This window comes from Elephantulus edwardii, unplaced genomic scaffold (genome assembly GCF_000299155.1).
Source record: "Elephantulus edwardii isolate Elephantulus edwardi_28Jun2011 unplaced genomic scaffold, EleEdw1.0 scaffold00030, whole genome shotgun sequence".
Taxonomy (NCBI): domain Eukaryota; kingdom Metazoa; phylum Chordata; class Mammalia; order Macroscelidea; family Macroscelididae; genus Elephantulus; species Elephantulus edwardii.
Genome location: NW_006399780.1, coordinates 4,518,045 through 4,534,600, shown reverse-complemented (window position 1 = coordinate 4,534,600; position 16,556 = coordinate 4,518,045). Strand labels below are relative to the sequence as shown.

At 44.5% G+C, this 16,556-nt stretch overlaps 1 protein-coding gene across 1 annotated transcript in view; it reads right to left on the bottom strand.

The window, feature by feature from the left end:
• Window positions 1-16,556, bottom strand: part of MCF2L (MCF.2 cell line derived transforming sequence-like) — a 296,792-nt gene that overhangs the window by 29,555 nt on the left and 250,681 nt on the right. Inside the window, exons 9-18 of the mRNA XM_006883804.1 lie at window positions 15,532-15,646; window positions 10,780-10,899; window positions 9,956-10,147; window positions 8,825-9,016; window positions 7,749-7,908; window positions 6,416-6,492; window positions 5,860-5,936; window positions 3,794-3,860; window positions 2,638-2,753; window positions 116-185 (exon numbers count right to left, since the gene is read on the bottom strand). Coding sequence (XP_006883866.1) covers window positions 116-185; window positions 2,638-2,753; window positions 3,794-3,860; window positions 5,860-5,936; window positions 6,416-6,492; window positions 7,749-7,908; window positions 8,825-9,016; window positions 9,956-10,147; window positions 10,780-10,899; window positions 15,532-15,646 — 1,186 coding nt within the window. The remainder of the gene's footprint in view (window positions 1-115; window positions 186-2,637; window positions 2,754-3,793; window positions 3,861-5,859; window positions 5,937-6,415; window positions 6,493-7,748; window positions 7,909-8,824; window positions 9,017-9,955; window positions 10,148-10,779; window positions 10,900-15,531; window positions 15,647-16,556) is intronic.

Here is a 16,556-nt window from a genome sequence, read left to right as displayed (position 1 = left end):
TTGTAATCTCAGTTGGTCAGAATGGGTACTGTAATAGAATTCAAAGTCAGTATTACTTAATAACTTTAGGACACATGGCATGAGAAAATATGTATTTGGCAAATAACATACATACCCTTTCTAGAAAACACCTTCCAACCAGTTCTGGGCAGTCAATATAATTTTCCAGTTCTCTCAGGAATATTCTGGATGGAGAATGCTTTTATTAGTTGTAAGAAAACCCACTTGAATGACATGACATCGATAATTACAATCAGAAGTAATTTCTTGGGAGAGTTATATTCTTTATTCTGGCCAAGTCGAGCGATTTTGTGTGGAAACAATATAGCATCTGATTTCAGACACCCACAGTCTGTATCTGCCATGCTCTGTAATCCCAATCCCAGCCAAACTCTCAGGAAACAACGCCAGTCCAGTGTGGATTTCTGCCCTGTTTCTGGCATGTCCACATCAAAGCGGGAGATGGTGCTTTTTATATCAGCACAAACACACAGGATAAGGATGTATATAAAGAAGCCATTAAGAGAAATAAAATCTTAAGTAAAGACTGTTAGAAATAGACACGTTAAGGGGTTCTGGGAGTCCAGTCTCCTTGTCCTGTTACAGAGGCCCAACAGCTGGTACTGGAGGTTTTATCCAGAAATAGCTGAGAATGCTTAGCTCTGACTCACTGATCACCCTACTGCATTCTAAGTGTGCATGCTCAATTTGCTCCCTGAAATTTCTGACCTGCATCCATTTACCGAGGGGTCAATGCCCTGGAAAGAGTGTCAAGGAACCATACCTTGATATCAGTATGGATTCTACTTCTGCATTTCCAGGTGCTCTGGTGGTACAATGCTAAGTGCTAAACTGGAAGTTTAGTGTGTTTTGTTATGTTGGGTTTATGTTTGCTTTGATTTTTAATATGCACCATGAAAATCTATTTCCATCTGCTCATCTGTGTGGTGAGCACAGCATGGTTAATGCCCTCCATCTCCAGAGGAGGAAGAATACCTTAAAAGACTCATTTTGGCTCAACAACAAACAACTAGAAGCACATGGAATTCTTTCACAGTTTTAAATGGGAAGGAGTTATTTTATAATGACAACCCCTGCTCCAGGGTCATTGTGTAATGACCAGGAGTTAAAGCATATGTTAACCAAAAGTTTGGTGGTTTGAATCCATCAGTGGCTTCACAGGAAAGAGGTTTGGAAATCCAGATTGTTGTTGAGACAGAACTGACCCACAGCTGGCTCTTTAGGGGGTTTTCAGAAGCTGTCAACTGTATGAGAGAAAATGGTTCATTTTTCTCCTGTGGAGCAGTGGGTGGATTCAAACAGCTTGCCTTTGGATTGGCAGAGCAGCCTCTTACCTAAGCCATGGGGTAGTTCTATCCCATGAAGTCACTTTGAGAGAATCCACTGGGGACTCCCAGCAACAACAGTACTTTTTAAGACCACTAGGGGGGGATCTGCACACTGGGACTTGGTCAAGAAACCTTGCTGGGCTCTAGGAGGATGTGGCAGGAATAGGCTACCTGCTTATTTTCATTCCCAAATCTCCACACGATTTGTGGGACGAAAAGGATTCCTGGGGCTGGATCATCAACTGATGATGTGATATTTCCTTCATAGATGGGTGGGGTGAGAGATGCTAATGACAGAGGACTGAAAAACATGCAATGAAAGAGAAGCCTCAAGTGCCCTTGACCATTTCTCCAAGTCCAGAGAAGGGCGGGTGCTCAGATTCCCACGATCTGCTGGGCCCCGTGGTCCCAAGGTGGGGCCCACCATGTCCCCCGGGGCAGCAGTGCTGGTGTGCGCCATGGGCTCAGTCATACTTGGCCTTCTCAGGACACAGGGTAATCTGTGCTGCACTGATCTGTTTCCCCTTGAGCTTGGGATTTCTAACCATTTTCTTTACCACAAGTTCCCACAGACTGTATTACAGAAAGCAGCAGAATTGCTAAGAAGAGCAAAGGAAATACAAATCAAGGAGGATGATCGATTGTTTTCTAAAAGACACAAACAGGTAAAAAAAACAACCCACAAACATCCTTGCCATCAGTGGACAGTCCGTCCCCCTTCTTGCCCTCAAGAGGGGCACATGGGCGAGAAAGGGACGTCTCACGTTGCCATCTTTCACAAGCCCAGACTTGTGAGTGAAAGCATGCCAAGTGGTCTGGCACTTGATGCCTCCCCAAAGTGCCAAATGCATATAGTTTGAGGCAATTGATTTCTGCTAACCCAGCAAGACAGGAGGAAGTAACCAGTGGAGTGGGGCTGCTTCCAGCTCATTGCCCTGACAAGGCAGAGGTGCACTTAAAGATGGCACAGCGCCGGCCCCTCCCTGGTGTGGAGACAGGCTGGCCGTGTGGCTCATTTATAATTCAGGCAGCAGCTCTGGGCATTAGTCAGCAAGGCTGGAGTGCCGCTCGGACACTTGGGGAGGGCAGTGTGGAGAAGTCACACCTCGACTCCATTACTGTGTCTACAGCTTTCCTGTGAGCTGACACTAAGGGAAGATGACAAGGTAGATTTAGCAGCTAACCATGAGTCAAGGGGTTCACCTCTGTTCAGCACCTTGAAGGCAATCTTTTTGTCATGTGAGCAAGACCACTGACCAAGCGTGTGTGAAGAGGGAGGGCCCCTAACCTGTTATGAAAGTGGTAGATTTCCTCCATGTTTCCAAACAAGATATCTTTCTTTTTTTGGAGGCTTGTTGAAATGAGATGCGTCATTAAGGGATTATCCATCTCAGCGGCGTAGCCCTGTGAAAGGCAGAACAGGAGTCAAGGAGGAAGTTCTGAGCTGCAGCAGACAGACACATACAAGCTATTTTCAAGGTTCCCGATCAGCCAGCCCTGCAACTGAAGCCACGGGTTTCGGTCTGATGGGTTGGAAGAGCTGGAGTCTTGGTGGAACAAATGGTCAACAGGCTTAGTTGTTAACTTAAAGGGGGCGGGGGGTGGGTGGGTGGGTGGAGTCCATCCAGACTTATCAAGCAAGAAAGGCCTGGTGATCTACCTTGCTGAAAACTCTATGGAGCACAGTTCTGCTCTGACACACACGGTTGCCTATCAGAGCTAGACTCATTAGCTCCACTTTCAAAAAGCAAATCCGATTCATAGTTATTCATTGATTACTTCTAAGAGAACTTTCTAAACAAACACCCACAAACACTGAATGCATTTCAACCTATATCAATTTATCCTGAGAGAGGGGAGTTCCATCTTTCTCCCTCTTGAACTTTTTAAAAAAAAGTTTCTTGTGGTAGAACTTATATAAAAGGCACAAGTCCCATGTGTATGCTTTCATGAGTTTTATATACATATACACCTGTGTGCTAATCCTTAAGTCAAGACATAGAGCATTTCCAAGAACCAGAAAGTGCATTTATGTCCCTTCCAATCAACACACCATCACAGAGGTGACCAATTACTAATCCTATCTACCCTGGGTTAGTCTGTTTGTTCTTGAATCTCATCTGAACAGAATTGAACATTATGTCCTTTGTTCTGATTTCTCTGGCAGCTCATTATGTTTGGAAGCTCTCTCTCATGCTGTAGAGACCACGGCATAAACACGTCTCAAAGTATTTGATCCCAGTGCTGCTGCTGGTCATCTGAGTTGCTTATGAAGAAAGCTGATATGATTACTCTTTCATGTGTTTTTGGTGGACAAACACATTCATTTCTGAGTAGTAATTTAAAAATCTCAATTTATACCGGAGGGGAGGGAGTGAACCCAGGCCATGGAGCTAGCATGGGCAGCTGCAGCACAGCTCGCTCGCCCTCAAATGTCTGCTCACCTCAAGGACGCACAGGAGCTCCTCCACGTACACCCGCTCCGTCTCCAGGAGTTCATTCATCACATGCCTGTGGTGCGGATGGACAGCAGGGTTAGAGCCGGAAGGGACAACAGAAATAACGGTGTCCAAACCCTCGCTTATGGGCAAGGATATAGAGGGCCCAAGAAGTAAATGACTGGCCCAAGGTACTTGGGGGCAAATACGGAACTAAGTCCAAGGCGTGAGGTTCTTTAAATGACCACTCTGCTATGAGTCTACTCTACAGATTATGCCTAAATCCCATCTTCCCGGACCAAGTCAGAACAGTGCAGAAGTCTGTGGTTCAAAACCTCTCAGGAGAAGATGTTATAGCTCACCTCCTATTTCCACCCCCCTTTCTAAAAATTGTGACTTTAATGAAAATTTACAAAAAAGTTAGATTTTTATTCATTCATTGTTGCACATTTTCTTCACTACCCCCCAGTTCACATTTTTAAAAATTTTTGTTGGTTTGCTTATAAAGTTCATATAGATTGTGTTCTACACTACTGTTCATTCATAGTGTTTTATGCAATCATTCTCAAGCGTATACTTTATAAAATGAACCATTTTTTTTAATCCCACCATGCTCCTCTGTACAAAATTTGCCCCAAACATTCAGGTGTACTGCAAAGCTTCTTTTTCTTTAAAGTTAGATGTTCACATCCTTCCATCTCCTGGGATTCAAATCCTGCTTGCTTTACAAGCCTTCTCTCTGTGTCTGTCACCAGGATCACCTGCTTCCAGCTTGGAGGGTGCTCTGAGCTTCCACAGCGCCCCCTGCGGGTTACCACCGGTGCACCTTCCTATGGCTATGGTCAATGCCATAGCCCCGATATTGTTTTTGCGGCTCCTGTGCTCAGCAGCATTCTTGTGCTCCCGGTGGTGGTGTTAGGGACCATTGAGCCAACTATTACTCCTCGTGACCCTATGAACAACAGATCTGAACTTTGCTGTATCCTGCACCCTCCTCACACTCTCTGTCAAGCTCAAGTTCATTATGGTTGACCCTGGGTCAGTCCATCTTGGGGAGGGTCTTACTCTCTGGTGTGCACGGCAGGTGTGTGATACTGTCTTGTACCCATAATGTGAAACTCAAAGGAGAAATAAGCTCAGAAATCAGTTCTTCAGATTTTGTTTTATGGGTGAGAATCACCTACAAGCTACCTATGCTAAAGCTGCCTATTCTAATACACATAAAGAATGAGGTCATACCTGGGCTGAGCTTACTGAACGTAGACAATTCTAAAACCAGGCAGTACCTAGCGAAGTCCTTAAGGATCCCTGGTGGCACAGTAGTTAAGTGTTTGACTGCTAGTCAGATTTGAGGCTTGAGTCCAGGGGCCACTCTCTCCCTAGCAGGGACATAAGTGGTAGCCAGCTTCTGTAAAGATCCCAGCCTCATAGACCCCTGGTTCTTACAAGGTCGCTTTTAGCTGGGATCAATTTTAAATAGGAAGGAGACTGAAAGTCCTGATCAGTGAGGAGCGGCAGTAGTTTCCCTCTCCTGCTTGGGTGGAGGGAGAAGGTGAGCTGTTCAAAACTCGAAATCCACAGCCTGAGAAGCACTAGGGAAAAGGTTACTTCCAGACAAACTTTACATTTCTCACCATTTTGAATGTGTTGTTGTTGTGTGTCCTTGAGTTAAAACCAACTTATAGCTGATGCTCTAGTGAGTCTATAGAGGCTGTAAATCTCATGGGAGGAGACTACCCATTTTCCTCCTATGGTATATTTGAACCATGTGCCTTTGGGCTGGCAGTGCATATCCTTCTCCACTAGGCCACAAGAGGGCTTTTGGATGCAGATAGGCCAAATGGATATGTATATTTCATTTCTGCACATTTCATGATGTATGTATGTGTGTATTTCCTACTACTTGTTTTCCAAAATGTCAGTTTTGTTTCTGCTTTGCAGAATGGGAGTAGAAGCTGATAAACCAGACTGTCTTTAGCTCCTTAGTCAAAGACTGTGGCTGGGCAGTTCTTCTGTGTAGCATCTTGAACTCAGCGCTGCTCAGTGAAGACTGAAGAAACAATCACACCCACCTTCGTAAGATGGCCAGGCTTTCTTCTTCATCCCCTGTGGAGCTACTTCGGACCGGCTGGTTCTCACTCATTTCACTCTGGGGGAAACAAGAAAATACCATGTGTCAAGTTTAGGAAAAGGAGGACCAGTCTACTCTTCAGATGTTTAAGGTATCAGGAAAAAATTCTTTAAATCATTGATGTTGACTTGGAGCCAACTCATAGCTGACCCTCCAGTGGGTTTCCAAGGCTGTAAATCACATGGGAGGAGCCTCGCTATCTTGCTCCTGATCAGCTGCTGGTGGATTTGTAATGCCTCAGCCCTTGGGTTCACAATGTAACTCTCCATGGACTGGACCATGGAGATAGGGGGTCCTGCCCTGTGTTTTTCTTTAAAGACTAGACTCGGGCAAGATGGTGCTCAGGGCAGAACAGAGGGCAGATGTTCTCTGAGGCTGGCACTCTGGGCTGATACTCATGAGCGCGACAGAAAGCCCAAGGTACTGTGTTCAACCCCTGGAAAGGGCTCTAGGGACAGTGACCAGCATCAGCAGGCAGGGACACAACACACTCTCACCTTGGCCCTCCTGTAGTTTCCTCTTCGGAGCACATTGCCTTCAGAACCGGAAGTGTTCTCAGAGCCTCTCCGGATGCCTGGTTTGGAAAGATGTGGAAAAATATGTACATAAATTTACATTTTATTATCCACAAAGGCAAAAAAAAACAACAAACCCCTTAACTCATTGACTGAGTTGGAACCAACTCATAGCTGACTCCAGCAAGTTTCCAAGGCTGTAAATCACATGGGAGGAGCCTCGCTGTTTTGCTCTGGATGACCACGTTTATTGCTGCTGTTGCTAATTCCAGAAGAGTATGAAGCCCGGAGAATGATCAGAAAAATAATAAAAAGAGAAAAGGATGGAAATTGGGGGCTTTGAGAAGATGGAAACATGTATGGATAGAGCTGGGCTTGTTTTGTTGGAGAAGACTTGGGTACCATCTTAAGGAACAATACCCATATTATCATACAGCCATGTCCCGTTTCCAGAGAGGAAAGGAGACATGGGTGTCTATTTTAAGGGAAGAAGACTCAGAGGATGTCACAGGAAAGAGGCTGATTATGAGGATACCCAGGTGTCACCACTCTAGGACAACAGGCCAGAATACAATGTCTCCTTGGATCCAAGGTTATGGTGGATGCCAGGTGCCTGGCTTTGGAGGGTTCTTACAGTGAGGACTGACATTTGCCAAAGTTCTGGAGAAAAGGTCAATAGACAATTCCAACCCCAGTAAATGCTTAGTTTATTATAGACAGAGAGCTGGGAGTTGGCAGCAAAGAGCATGTGAGAAGAGACTGCAGACGGACCATGGAGAAGGATGAGCTTAGAAATGGAATCAGGTGGAGATGAGATCCAGGGCTGCCAGCCCAGGGTGGTCCTTGGATGCTGAACCATGGTATTTGGATGTGGTTCTTTAGGATATAGAGAGCCCAGAAAGGCTTTGGAAATCTCAATTCAGTTTGCAGAAAAATATATTGACACCAGTAGTGAGGATGGACTGGTTTGAGGAGGTTTTGAATTGGGAGAAAAGTGAAAGATTCTTCAGCCGTTGGTAAACATTTTGGTTTTGTAGATTATAGTCTTTGTTCCAGCTACAGAACACATAAATGTTCTAATGAAATTTTATTTATAAAACAATCAATGGGACAGATTTGACCCACAAGCCATAGTCTTCTGATTTCTGAACTAGGGCCCAGGAGTGGGACTGGAAAAGGGGGAAAGTTACAAGAGATTTTTGCTTCAGATTTGCTGAAGTTGTAAGCCTCAGAATCACTCAGCAAAGGGGTTCCTCAGAGCTGGAATGAAGGAATGAATGAATGAAGGAAGGAATGAAGCCTGACTGCAGCATACCTGGAGAGGGGCAGGGGGATTTTGTAAACGCCTCTGGTCTCGGGGCCACGGGCTGCACAGGCCGCGTCTGCTTGGCTGCCAGTTTCTTCAGGCTGACCTGCCTTCTGTGAAACATCTCTTCCATGCTCTCTTGTTTCTGGAAGACCTTCTGCACATGGTCCTGAAATGACAGAATATTGCCTGATGTGCTGGTTGGTAAGACATCCAGTAATGCTGATGTTGGTAGTTATATAATAATTACACACAGAATTTCCTCAGGCTGGATCTCATGATTTTTGTCACAGTGTCCACTGACAGTGTGGCAGGTCTGTATCTGGTTCACATGTGGTGAGGGGCCTATTACCCTTTTAAGGATTGGGGATGGGTCATCTAGAGAAGAGACAATTGGGTGGGAGGCATATAGTGGGTCATCTTCAAGTATCTCAAGTGCAGGTCTTTGAGAAGATGGGAGAAAATCCTTCTGGCTTACTCCAGAGGGTAAAACAAAGACAACTAGTTATGTGACAGGTTTCAGTTCAATAACAAGATCTCTGGAAGAAGTGCATTTTGGTGGAAATGGAGAACTGCTGATGAAGAACAGGTCTCATCAGGATGTGCTCAAGCAGGAGTTCAGAGGGTCACCTTTTGAGGGTGGCATGGAAATGCTACTGAAGGAAAGGCAAGGGGAGCCAGATGACCATCATAGCTATGCTTCTCTCAGGTGTTCATTATTAAAATGCAATTTGACAACTCTTGAATGTTGTGAAAAGTAAATTCCCACCATTCATAATAGCCCCACCCACTTGTTTCTGCAGATCTTTGAGTTGCTGTGATGCTGGACACATTAGAGCAGAGCTTCTAACACATATGATGAAAGGCCTGATGAGATTTTCTTCTGGAAATGAATGCAGACCACCCCCGGATCACAACGGGGCAATCCGCAATACACTGTGGAATTGGCACAGGCTGGGTGGGTGCTTCCAATCTGTTGTGCCTGGGGCACTATGCGACAGGGACTGGCTCCCAAGTCCACCCAGAGCCAAAAACAACAACAACAACATGACAAACAATTTGCAACAAAGCATAAGTGTCATTACCATTAGGTCTTGGTTGAGGATAGATTCATATTCCTTATAGATTTTACTTAGTTCCTGGATTTTATTTTCTGCACCAGTCTCCAAAAACTTCTCAATTTCCTGAAGGGCTGCCTCGGCACCATCCTGGGACTGGCATTTGTCCACAGGCTGTGAAGCCAGCAGGTAAATTCCCTCATCACACCACTTCATGGACTAGAAATGCAAAGCATAACAAAGGGAAACAAAAGAAAACACCTTGTTAGCAGTTTCATCTTATTGTAAAGTGTGATTTGCTTGAAACACCCCATCTTGCTGTCTCAATATGCCATTTCCTGGAATAATTTAAGAAATAAGAACTCTACCATTCATTCTTCTATCATTATATCCAAAGGACTCCACTGGAGGGAACCCTGCAATCAAAAAGGCTAACTATATTCTGTTGTTGTTGTTGTGTACTGTGAAGTCAGAACCAACCCATAGCTGACCCTTCAGTGGTCTTCAGAGGTAGTTAATTGCACCAGAGGAGAATGCCCATTTTTCTCCTGTGGAGCATCTGGTGGACTCGAACTCTGTGCCTTTGGGATTTCAGCACAGCTTCTTGCCACTAGGCTACCAGAGCTCCCTTAAAGAGTGAAGAGAATCAGAAGTCCCAGGTGGTTAACATAGTCAGCTGTTAACCAAAGGCTGGTGGTTCAAATCCACCCAGACACACTTCAAAAGAAAAGTCTGGCAACATGCTTATGGAGAACCAGCGCTTCAGAACCCCACTGAGCACCTGTACCCTCTAAGGCATGTGGGATGGCCAGGAGTAGAGGCTGACTCCATGGCAACTGGTTTCTTTTTCTGAGACTAGAAACCTACTTACACAGAGTAGAAAGGGGAGTGCACTGTAATTAACTAGGATGAGCAAGTTTCTGGCTCTGTTAATCGTTAGCTGTCAGAATGAAAATCTAGAAAATAGCAAATTGTATCAGGGTACAGCTTTCTAGTCCGACAGCAAAGGGAATCACAGTGAGAAGGCGGGATGTTACTTTTCAGAGAATGAGTCTGCTGTCAGTCTGAGGAGGAAAGTATCCCGCGGTTACTACATGAGCTCTGTGAAGAAGCTGTGCGCATCTGCAGAGTAGAGGATCCCTTTCCGGTCCAGCCTACCGTCTCTAACAGGCCGTGCAGCTCCAGCGACTTGTTGAGCAGGTTTCTCCTCTTCTCAATTTCTGCGGCAAACTGGTCGCAGAGATGCTGGAGCTCGGTGCACTTGGGGTGGATGGAGTCCACGGCATAGTGCTTGTTCTCTATAAGCTGACTGCCCTCCAGGGACAGGGCTCGGGCCTTTTCCACAGATACCTATAGGGGAAAAACCCCAAAAACATACCCTTAAGATTGATTTATAGATTACTTTCATTATATGCTAACGGGGTTGCTATTTTCAGGGACAGATTCAGCACTGAAATGGGATATTGGCAGCAGAAGTATAAGGATGTATCTCCTTTTTCTTTGCTCACTGAAGGGGGGGACGTTAAGAGAAGCCACTTAATCCCTGAAGCTTTTTTGGGGACAAACACTTTTGTAGGTTTTGATGAGACAGGCAAAGTCACCACTCGTTCTGAGTAAACTGAACCAGAGGGAAGATAGTGGGTTTTCTTCTTGGAAGAATCAATGGATGCCAAATGATTCAAATCAAAGAGAGGTACTATACTCAGCTGGTGCTGCCCGCTATCACTGCTATGAACAGCAGGGACATGTGTACAGACTGTCTGGTTGGAGATGGGGGCCATGGGATGTGCCTCTCCAGCTGGGGATGTCACTCATGTACAATGACCACTTTGGGTGCTGGGGAACTGTAGCAGCTTCACTGTCGATGACATGGAAGCCAAATTTTTATGCCTTTCCAAGCAACACTTCGTGTTCTCAATCCCTTCTCCCTACTATAAGCACATGAAACCATAACCCTCTGGTGGGGACATTCTGGCCCTTACACTGGACTTCTCTTCAAAGTGCGCCAGGTCCTTTAAGAGGTGCTCCACGTGTGCGAGGCTGTTGCCGACATCAGTGAAGGCCAGAATCTTCTGAGACACAGCATCTAAGGCAGCTTTGACCTGAAACAGAGGCAGGAAACGTGAGGAAGACAGCATCTGAGAAGTCAGCAGCAATGGCATAGAAACTTACCACCGATACCAGGAGAGAAGTCAGAAAGGGGGAAACACAGGTTAAGACAGAGACGTCATAAGGGCAAACCCTTCCAAAGATAAGAGTCAAAATTATCACTAATCAGATAGGCGGTTTTGGTTCACTTGTTTAAAGCCACTCCTGAAAGTCATGCTCAGTTTAAACATCCAGAAACCTCCTGGCGACAGAGCTGGGTCATCTTCTGACTTAACTGTTGTTGTTGTATGCCACTGACTCAGAGCTGACCCTCCAGTGGATTTTCAGACTGTAAATCACACGGGAGGCCAGCTTTCTCCTACAGAGTGGATTCGAGGCACCTGCCTTCAGGTTGGCAGTGCATCAACTTACCACCAAGCCACCAGAGCTCCCTGACTTAACTAGTAAGGTCGCTTAACGTTTCTGTGTCTCAGTTTATCAATTGTAAAGTGGGAAGATTACCCACCCCAGCACAAACCCAAAAGTACCGGGAGGAGAAAATGAGACTATACCAGTCAAAGAAACTCAAAAGGCAGCAGTGATAAGGAACATAAGGAGATGCCAAACCAAAGAAAACACAACTGACTGGAAGTGATTCTGACTCACAGTGACCCGACACCACAGGACAGAGCAGAGCTGTCCCATAGGGTCCAGGGCTGTGAATATCTACAGAAGGAGACGGCCTTGTGTTCCTCCCACCAGGTCTCCTGACAGTGGTTTTGTTTTTCTTCTTTTTCTCACTAGAATTTCTGGTGTGGGCCATGAGCTTTCCATAGTTCAAGCCATTCCAGCTTAGTACTTATCTGCAAAAAGTTATTTTTTTTTAAATTGTGATGATTATACATAACATTTCAACTCTCTTTACATGTGTAACTCACACATTATTTATGCCGTATTAATGATGGTTGTGTTGTGTGACTATCACCACTATCTGTTACTGATTTTTTTCATCCGCCCAATAGAAACACAGTGCCCCTTAAACAACGTCCAGTCTTTTCCCGCCACCCCTCCCATCCCTGGTCACCACTTCAGTGGTAACTTTGATCTCTCTCTGCATTTGCCTATTATGGATATTTCCTATATGAGGGATACTATAGAATCTGTTCTTTTGTGATGGACTCTATCACTCAGCATATTGTTTCCCAGGGGAGCTCCGTGCCTTAGTAGTAAGGAGTTGCACTGCCAACCTAAAGGCAGGTAGTTTGAATTCACCAGTTGCTAGGAGGGAGAAAGATGGATAATCTCCATCTCTGTGATTTACTGCCCCTGAAAACCCCCTGGAGGGTCAGTTATGGGTTGGTTTTGACTTGACAGCATGTAACAACAATGATGATGTTTTGGGGGTTCATCTATTTATCAGAATGTGACTTCTCCTTATGGAAATAATATCCTATTTATGAATAGAACATGCTTCATCTACTCACTTGTCAGCCGGTAGCCATTTGAGTTGCTTCCCCCTTCTGACTATTGGGAACAGTGCTGCAATGAACATCAATGCAAACATTTCTATTTCCATCCCTGCTTTTAGTTCCCTCGAATGTCTACACCTATATGTGGAATTGTGGGCCATATGGTAATACTGTATTTAACTTTTTGAGGCAGTGACATACTCTGTACCCTTTACAACATCAATAATATTAACTTAATATTTGATGTATCTAACATTGGAAGATAAAGGGTTTCATAGAAGTGATTTTTGAAGATGCAATAGCTTATCTCTTCAAATATAATCACTTTTGTTACTAGAAATCTAAGAGTGGGCATGTGCTCACCATCTGCAGAAAAGAGAAGCTGGCAGAGGGCAGCAGCGCCAAGGGGAGCAGATCTAAACCCTCGATCTTCAGATTGTTCAGGCTACCTGATCAAGAGCACCTGGAGGGCAGGGTGCCCTCTGCTGGTGACTCAGCACACAGACTTGGGGACTGATTCCACCCCACCTTAACCCACAGTAACGTAAGTTACATTGAATTGATCGCCACTTTTTAAAAAAGACTTCCTGAGGAACTCAACCATGGAAACCCACCTCGGTCTCTTATCTCCCTCACACTCTGTTTATTCTCTTCATGACTCTATTTCTTTGGAGTGCTCTTGTGTTTATGTGGGTTGACTTGTTTGGAATCTAGTCCCCGCCCAGCCCCTCCTTTAGAACAGACACTCCAGGAGGATAGCACTACATGTCCTCTTTGTATCCTGCATGCAGACATGCAGGACAGAGATGCTTAAGGAATGACTGGTAACTGTAGTTTTGTTTTCATTTTGTCTGAGGTCTGCCAAACCATGCAGCACAAATGAGTGGAGCAGTGTTGAAAAGCATTCCCGGGGCCAAGACACCCTATTGGCCCAAGCTCCCCAAGATTAGTCTACCAGAGACAGGGTGACAATCTTCCCCTGAGGGGGCATGGCAATGATTTCAGTCACAGAGGAATGACCTGTGAGATGGACAGGAAAGTGAAAATGCTGGGACCACATTCCTCTCAGGTGTAAGGACAACCAGTTGGAGAACGTTCAATTAGACTTACTGGAGAGGTTGGGAGAAGTTACTTGGGGAATGCCTTGTGTGTCATCTGAACCACATGCATCTCCTCCTTGGGTCCTTATAAATGAAACTCATGCCACTGGGATGCACTAAGAGTCTTCACTCAACTCTAATTTCCAGAGATTTTTCTCCTGGGATATTTCCATCTGGACACAGACCAGTGAAGTTGAGTGTGTGACAGGGAGGCCTTTATCCTCTGCTATTGAATATCTTTGGTTCCAGGGAAGAAGTTCTGATGAGATTGTATGTATTTCATTCCAAAGACTCCTCCCGTCCAAGATTTCTTCTAATGCTCACAGAGTCTAAACATTCAGCTGTCTAAATTTAAAGGTCACAGCTTAGCATAAACTTATTTTGCTCATGGATTCATTTCACTGTTATTTGAAGGGGGGCAGAATATGAAAATGATAATAAAATCTGTAGTTAGAAAATGATAATAAAATCTGTAGTTAAATGAGGCCTTGCTTTTCCATCATGTCACAATTCATTCACAAGATTCACTTTGCTCAGGAATAAATGGCATGAATAATGCGATGAATAAAAATGTTGTCTAAAAGACCTCGCAAATATAAGAACAAGAAAATGATTTTATCTTCCTGACACGTGACATTTGTTTCCATCTTGGTAAGCGTATACCTCTTGTTAAACTTGGGATGTTTTCAACCACTCTTTTTTCAGTCTCACCCTCTTTTTTTCCTCCTTCTACAACTGTCATGAATCAAATGCCAGATCCTTTGTTAGCCTCACAAGCCCCCTCTTCTTCCCAGTCGACTGTCTCTCGGCTGGCCCATTTCTATTGGGCAATTTTTATTGCTCTGTCATCTACTTTATGGATTCTTTCCTTTTTCTTCCTCCAATCTGCTATTGAGCCTTTCCACTTGACTTTTCATCTCAGTTATTACTATAACCCAAATCATACTGGACTCAAGGCAAGACAATATACTGTATTTTTGTACACCCAGCACCCAGTTTCTGGCACATAACAGCACCCTAATCAAATATATCCTGAATTGAAAAAGCAAGCACACAAAAATTATTATAAAGTGAGACCACAGGCTTCATTATTATCTCACCAATTATACACAACTAAGTATGTTGTTGCTGCTAAGTGCCATTGAGTTGTAGGCGACTCATAGCGACCCTATGAACGAAAGACCTGGACACCTATATAATTTTCGTCCTTTCTCCAGGTTCATAGGGTTTCCGGAGGCAAGTGGATGCCACTCTTGTTTCCAAGCTTGTTTTAATTGGGGAGCTCCACCAAACACTGTCCACCATGTGTAACCATTCTCCCATTTGACTCATCAGTGTCACAGTGTTCAGTTTCACAGCAACCATGAGTTACCTCTGTACAGCAAGTGGACAGACCAGGGCTATATGACCTAGAAGAATGTTTCACCAAAAACAATTAAAGAAAGGCCTGAGAGCCATGGAGTTGAGTCACCCACCTTGGCTTGGGAGCATGGCTTTCTGTCCACTAGGCCAACTGATCTCTCTCTATGCTCTTCTTGTTTATTATAAAGTTATTATTTGTTGTTGTTATTATAAAGTGATAACACAGTCTCCATTATTATCTCACCAGTTATATACAACTAAGTATATACCAAATAATACATTTTCAGTAACCCTTTATAGATATAATACAGAGCTGGTAGCCTATTGGGTTAGGAGTTGTGCTGTCAACCCATAAACAGGCGGTTTGAATCCACCAGCTGTTTTGCAAGAGAATGATGGGCCATCTCCTCCTGATTTATAGCCTTTGAAAACCTGCTGAAGGGTCAGCTATGAGTTGGTTCCAACTGAATGGCAATGGATGAGTTAGCTTATATATAAATCACATGTTTCCAGGTTTACCCTATTTAATCTTGCAGGTTCACTGTGGCTAATAAAGACTCTTCTACACCATACAAAAAGTGAACTGAGAAAGAAATCTGTGCTAATAGCAGCTGACAGAATAACGACATAGCACACTGGGCAACCTGTTTACCTCTTGCAGCCGGAACACACAGGGGGTCAGCTAAGAGTTCTCTCAATAATCAGGTCCACTCACCTCTCGAAAATTCTGCTCAAAATGCCGGAGCTGTAGACACTGCTCGAGTTTTTGTTGATGTTTTGCCCAAAACTCATCAAAGGCAGCCTCAGTTTCATTCAGCTGGGCCAGGAGCCTGAAGGAAAAGAGGACACATTTGTGGTTATGACTCACTCAGAGATGTCAGGCTTAATGTGAGGGACTGCAGCAAAAAAATCACCGGGTCCACCAAGAAGCATGATGCTCATACAATTTGTAGCTCAGATCCTCCAACACACTCATACAGAGCATTAGCTCCATGCACTGGGTCACAGAGTTTTGTAAAGATTATCTTGATGGAGTCAATTCACGTGTGAGGGAGAGGCATTTTAGACAGAATACTGGAGGAAACTAGATCACCAGTTACTTTCTCCTTTCTATATCCCGATGCACTGGATCACACTAATGTAGACTCTTAGTAAACTGCCGGGTTGCTGGCAGTGTTCAGCTGAGCTTGTTAATTTTTAATGTCTATGTTTTTCAGAAAGGGAGCTCTGGTGGCCTTGGGGTAAAAGCTGTGCTGCAATCCAGAAGGCACGAAGTTTGAATCCACCAGCAGCTCTGTGGGAGAAGGATGGGCAATCTCCTCCCGTGCAATCAATTGCCTCTGAAAACGTGCTGGAGAGTCAGCTATGGGTCATTTTGACTCTCTGGTACACACACATGCTTTTTTTTAAAAAGTGTTTTTTAAAAACAGGGTTTGTTCTTTGAAATCTTTTTACCAAACTTTGTTTGGGACTTTGGAGAAAAACATTTCAACATTCCATAGTACCTGGAACCCTACAGTAAAGAATCTAAGATTCTCTTGGTTCATTATTAAGTGAGGAAACTGAGGCATGGAGAGCCAACAGGACCCTCCCCAGCTCCGAACGACACCACCAGAGCCCAGATTAGGCACAGGGTGTCTGCTTCCCTGCTGTGTTGCTTTTCTTTCCATCTCCAGTTGCCTCAGCTTCTGGTTTCTTATTTCCTGAGGCTGCTGCCTGAAAACACTCCCCACGCCTTGA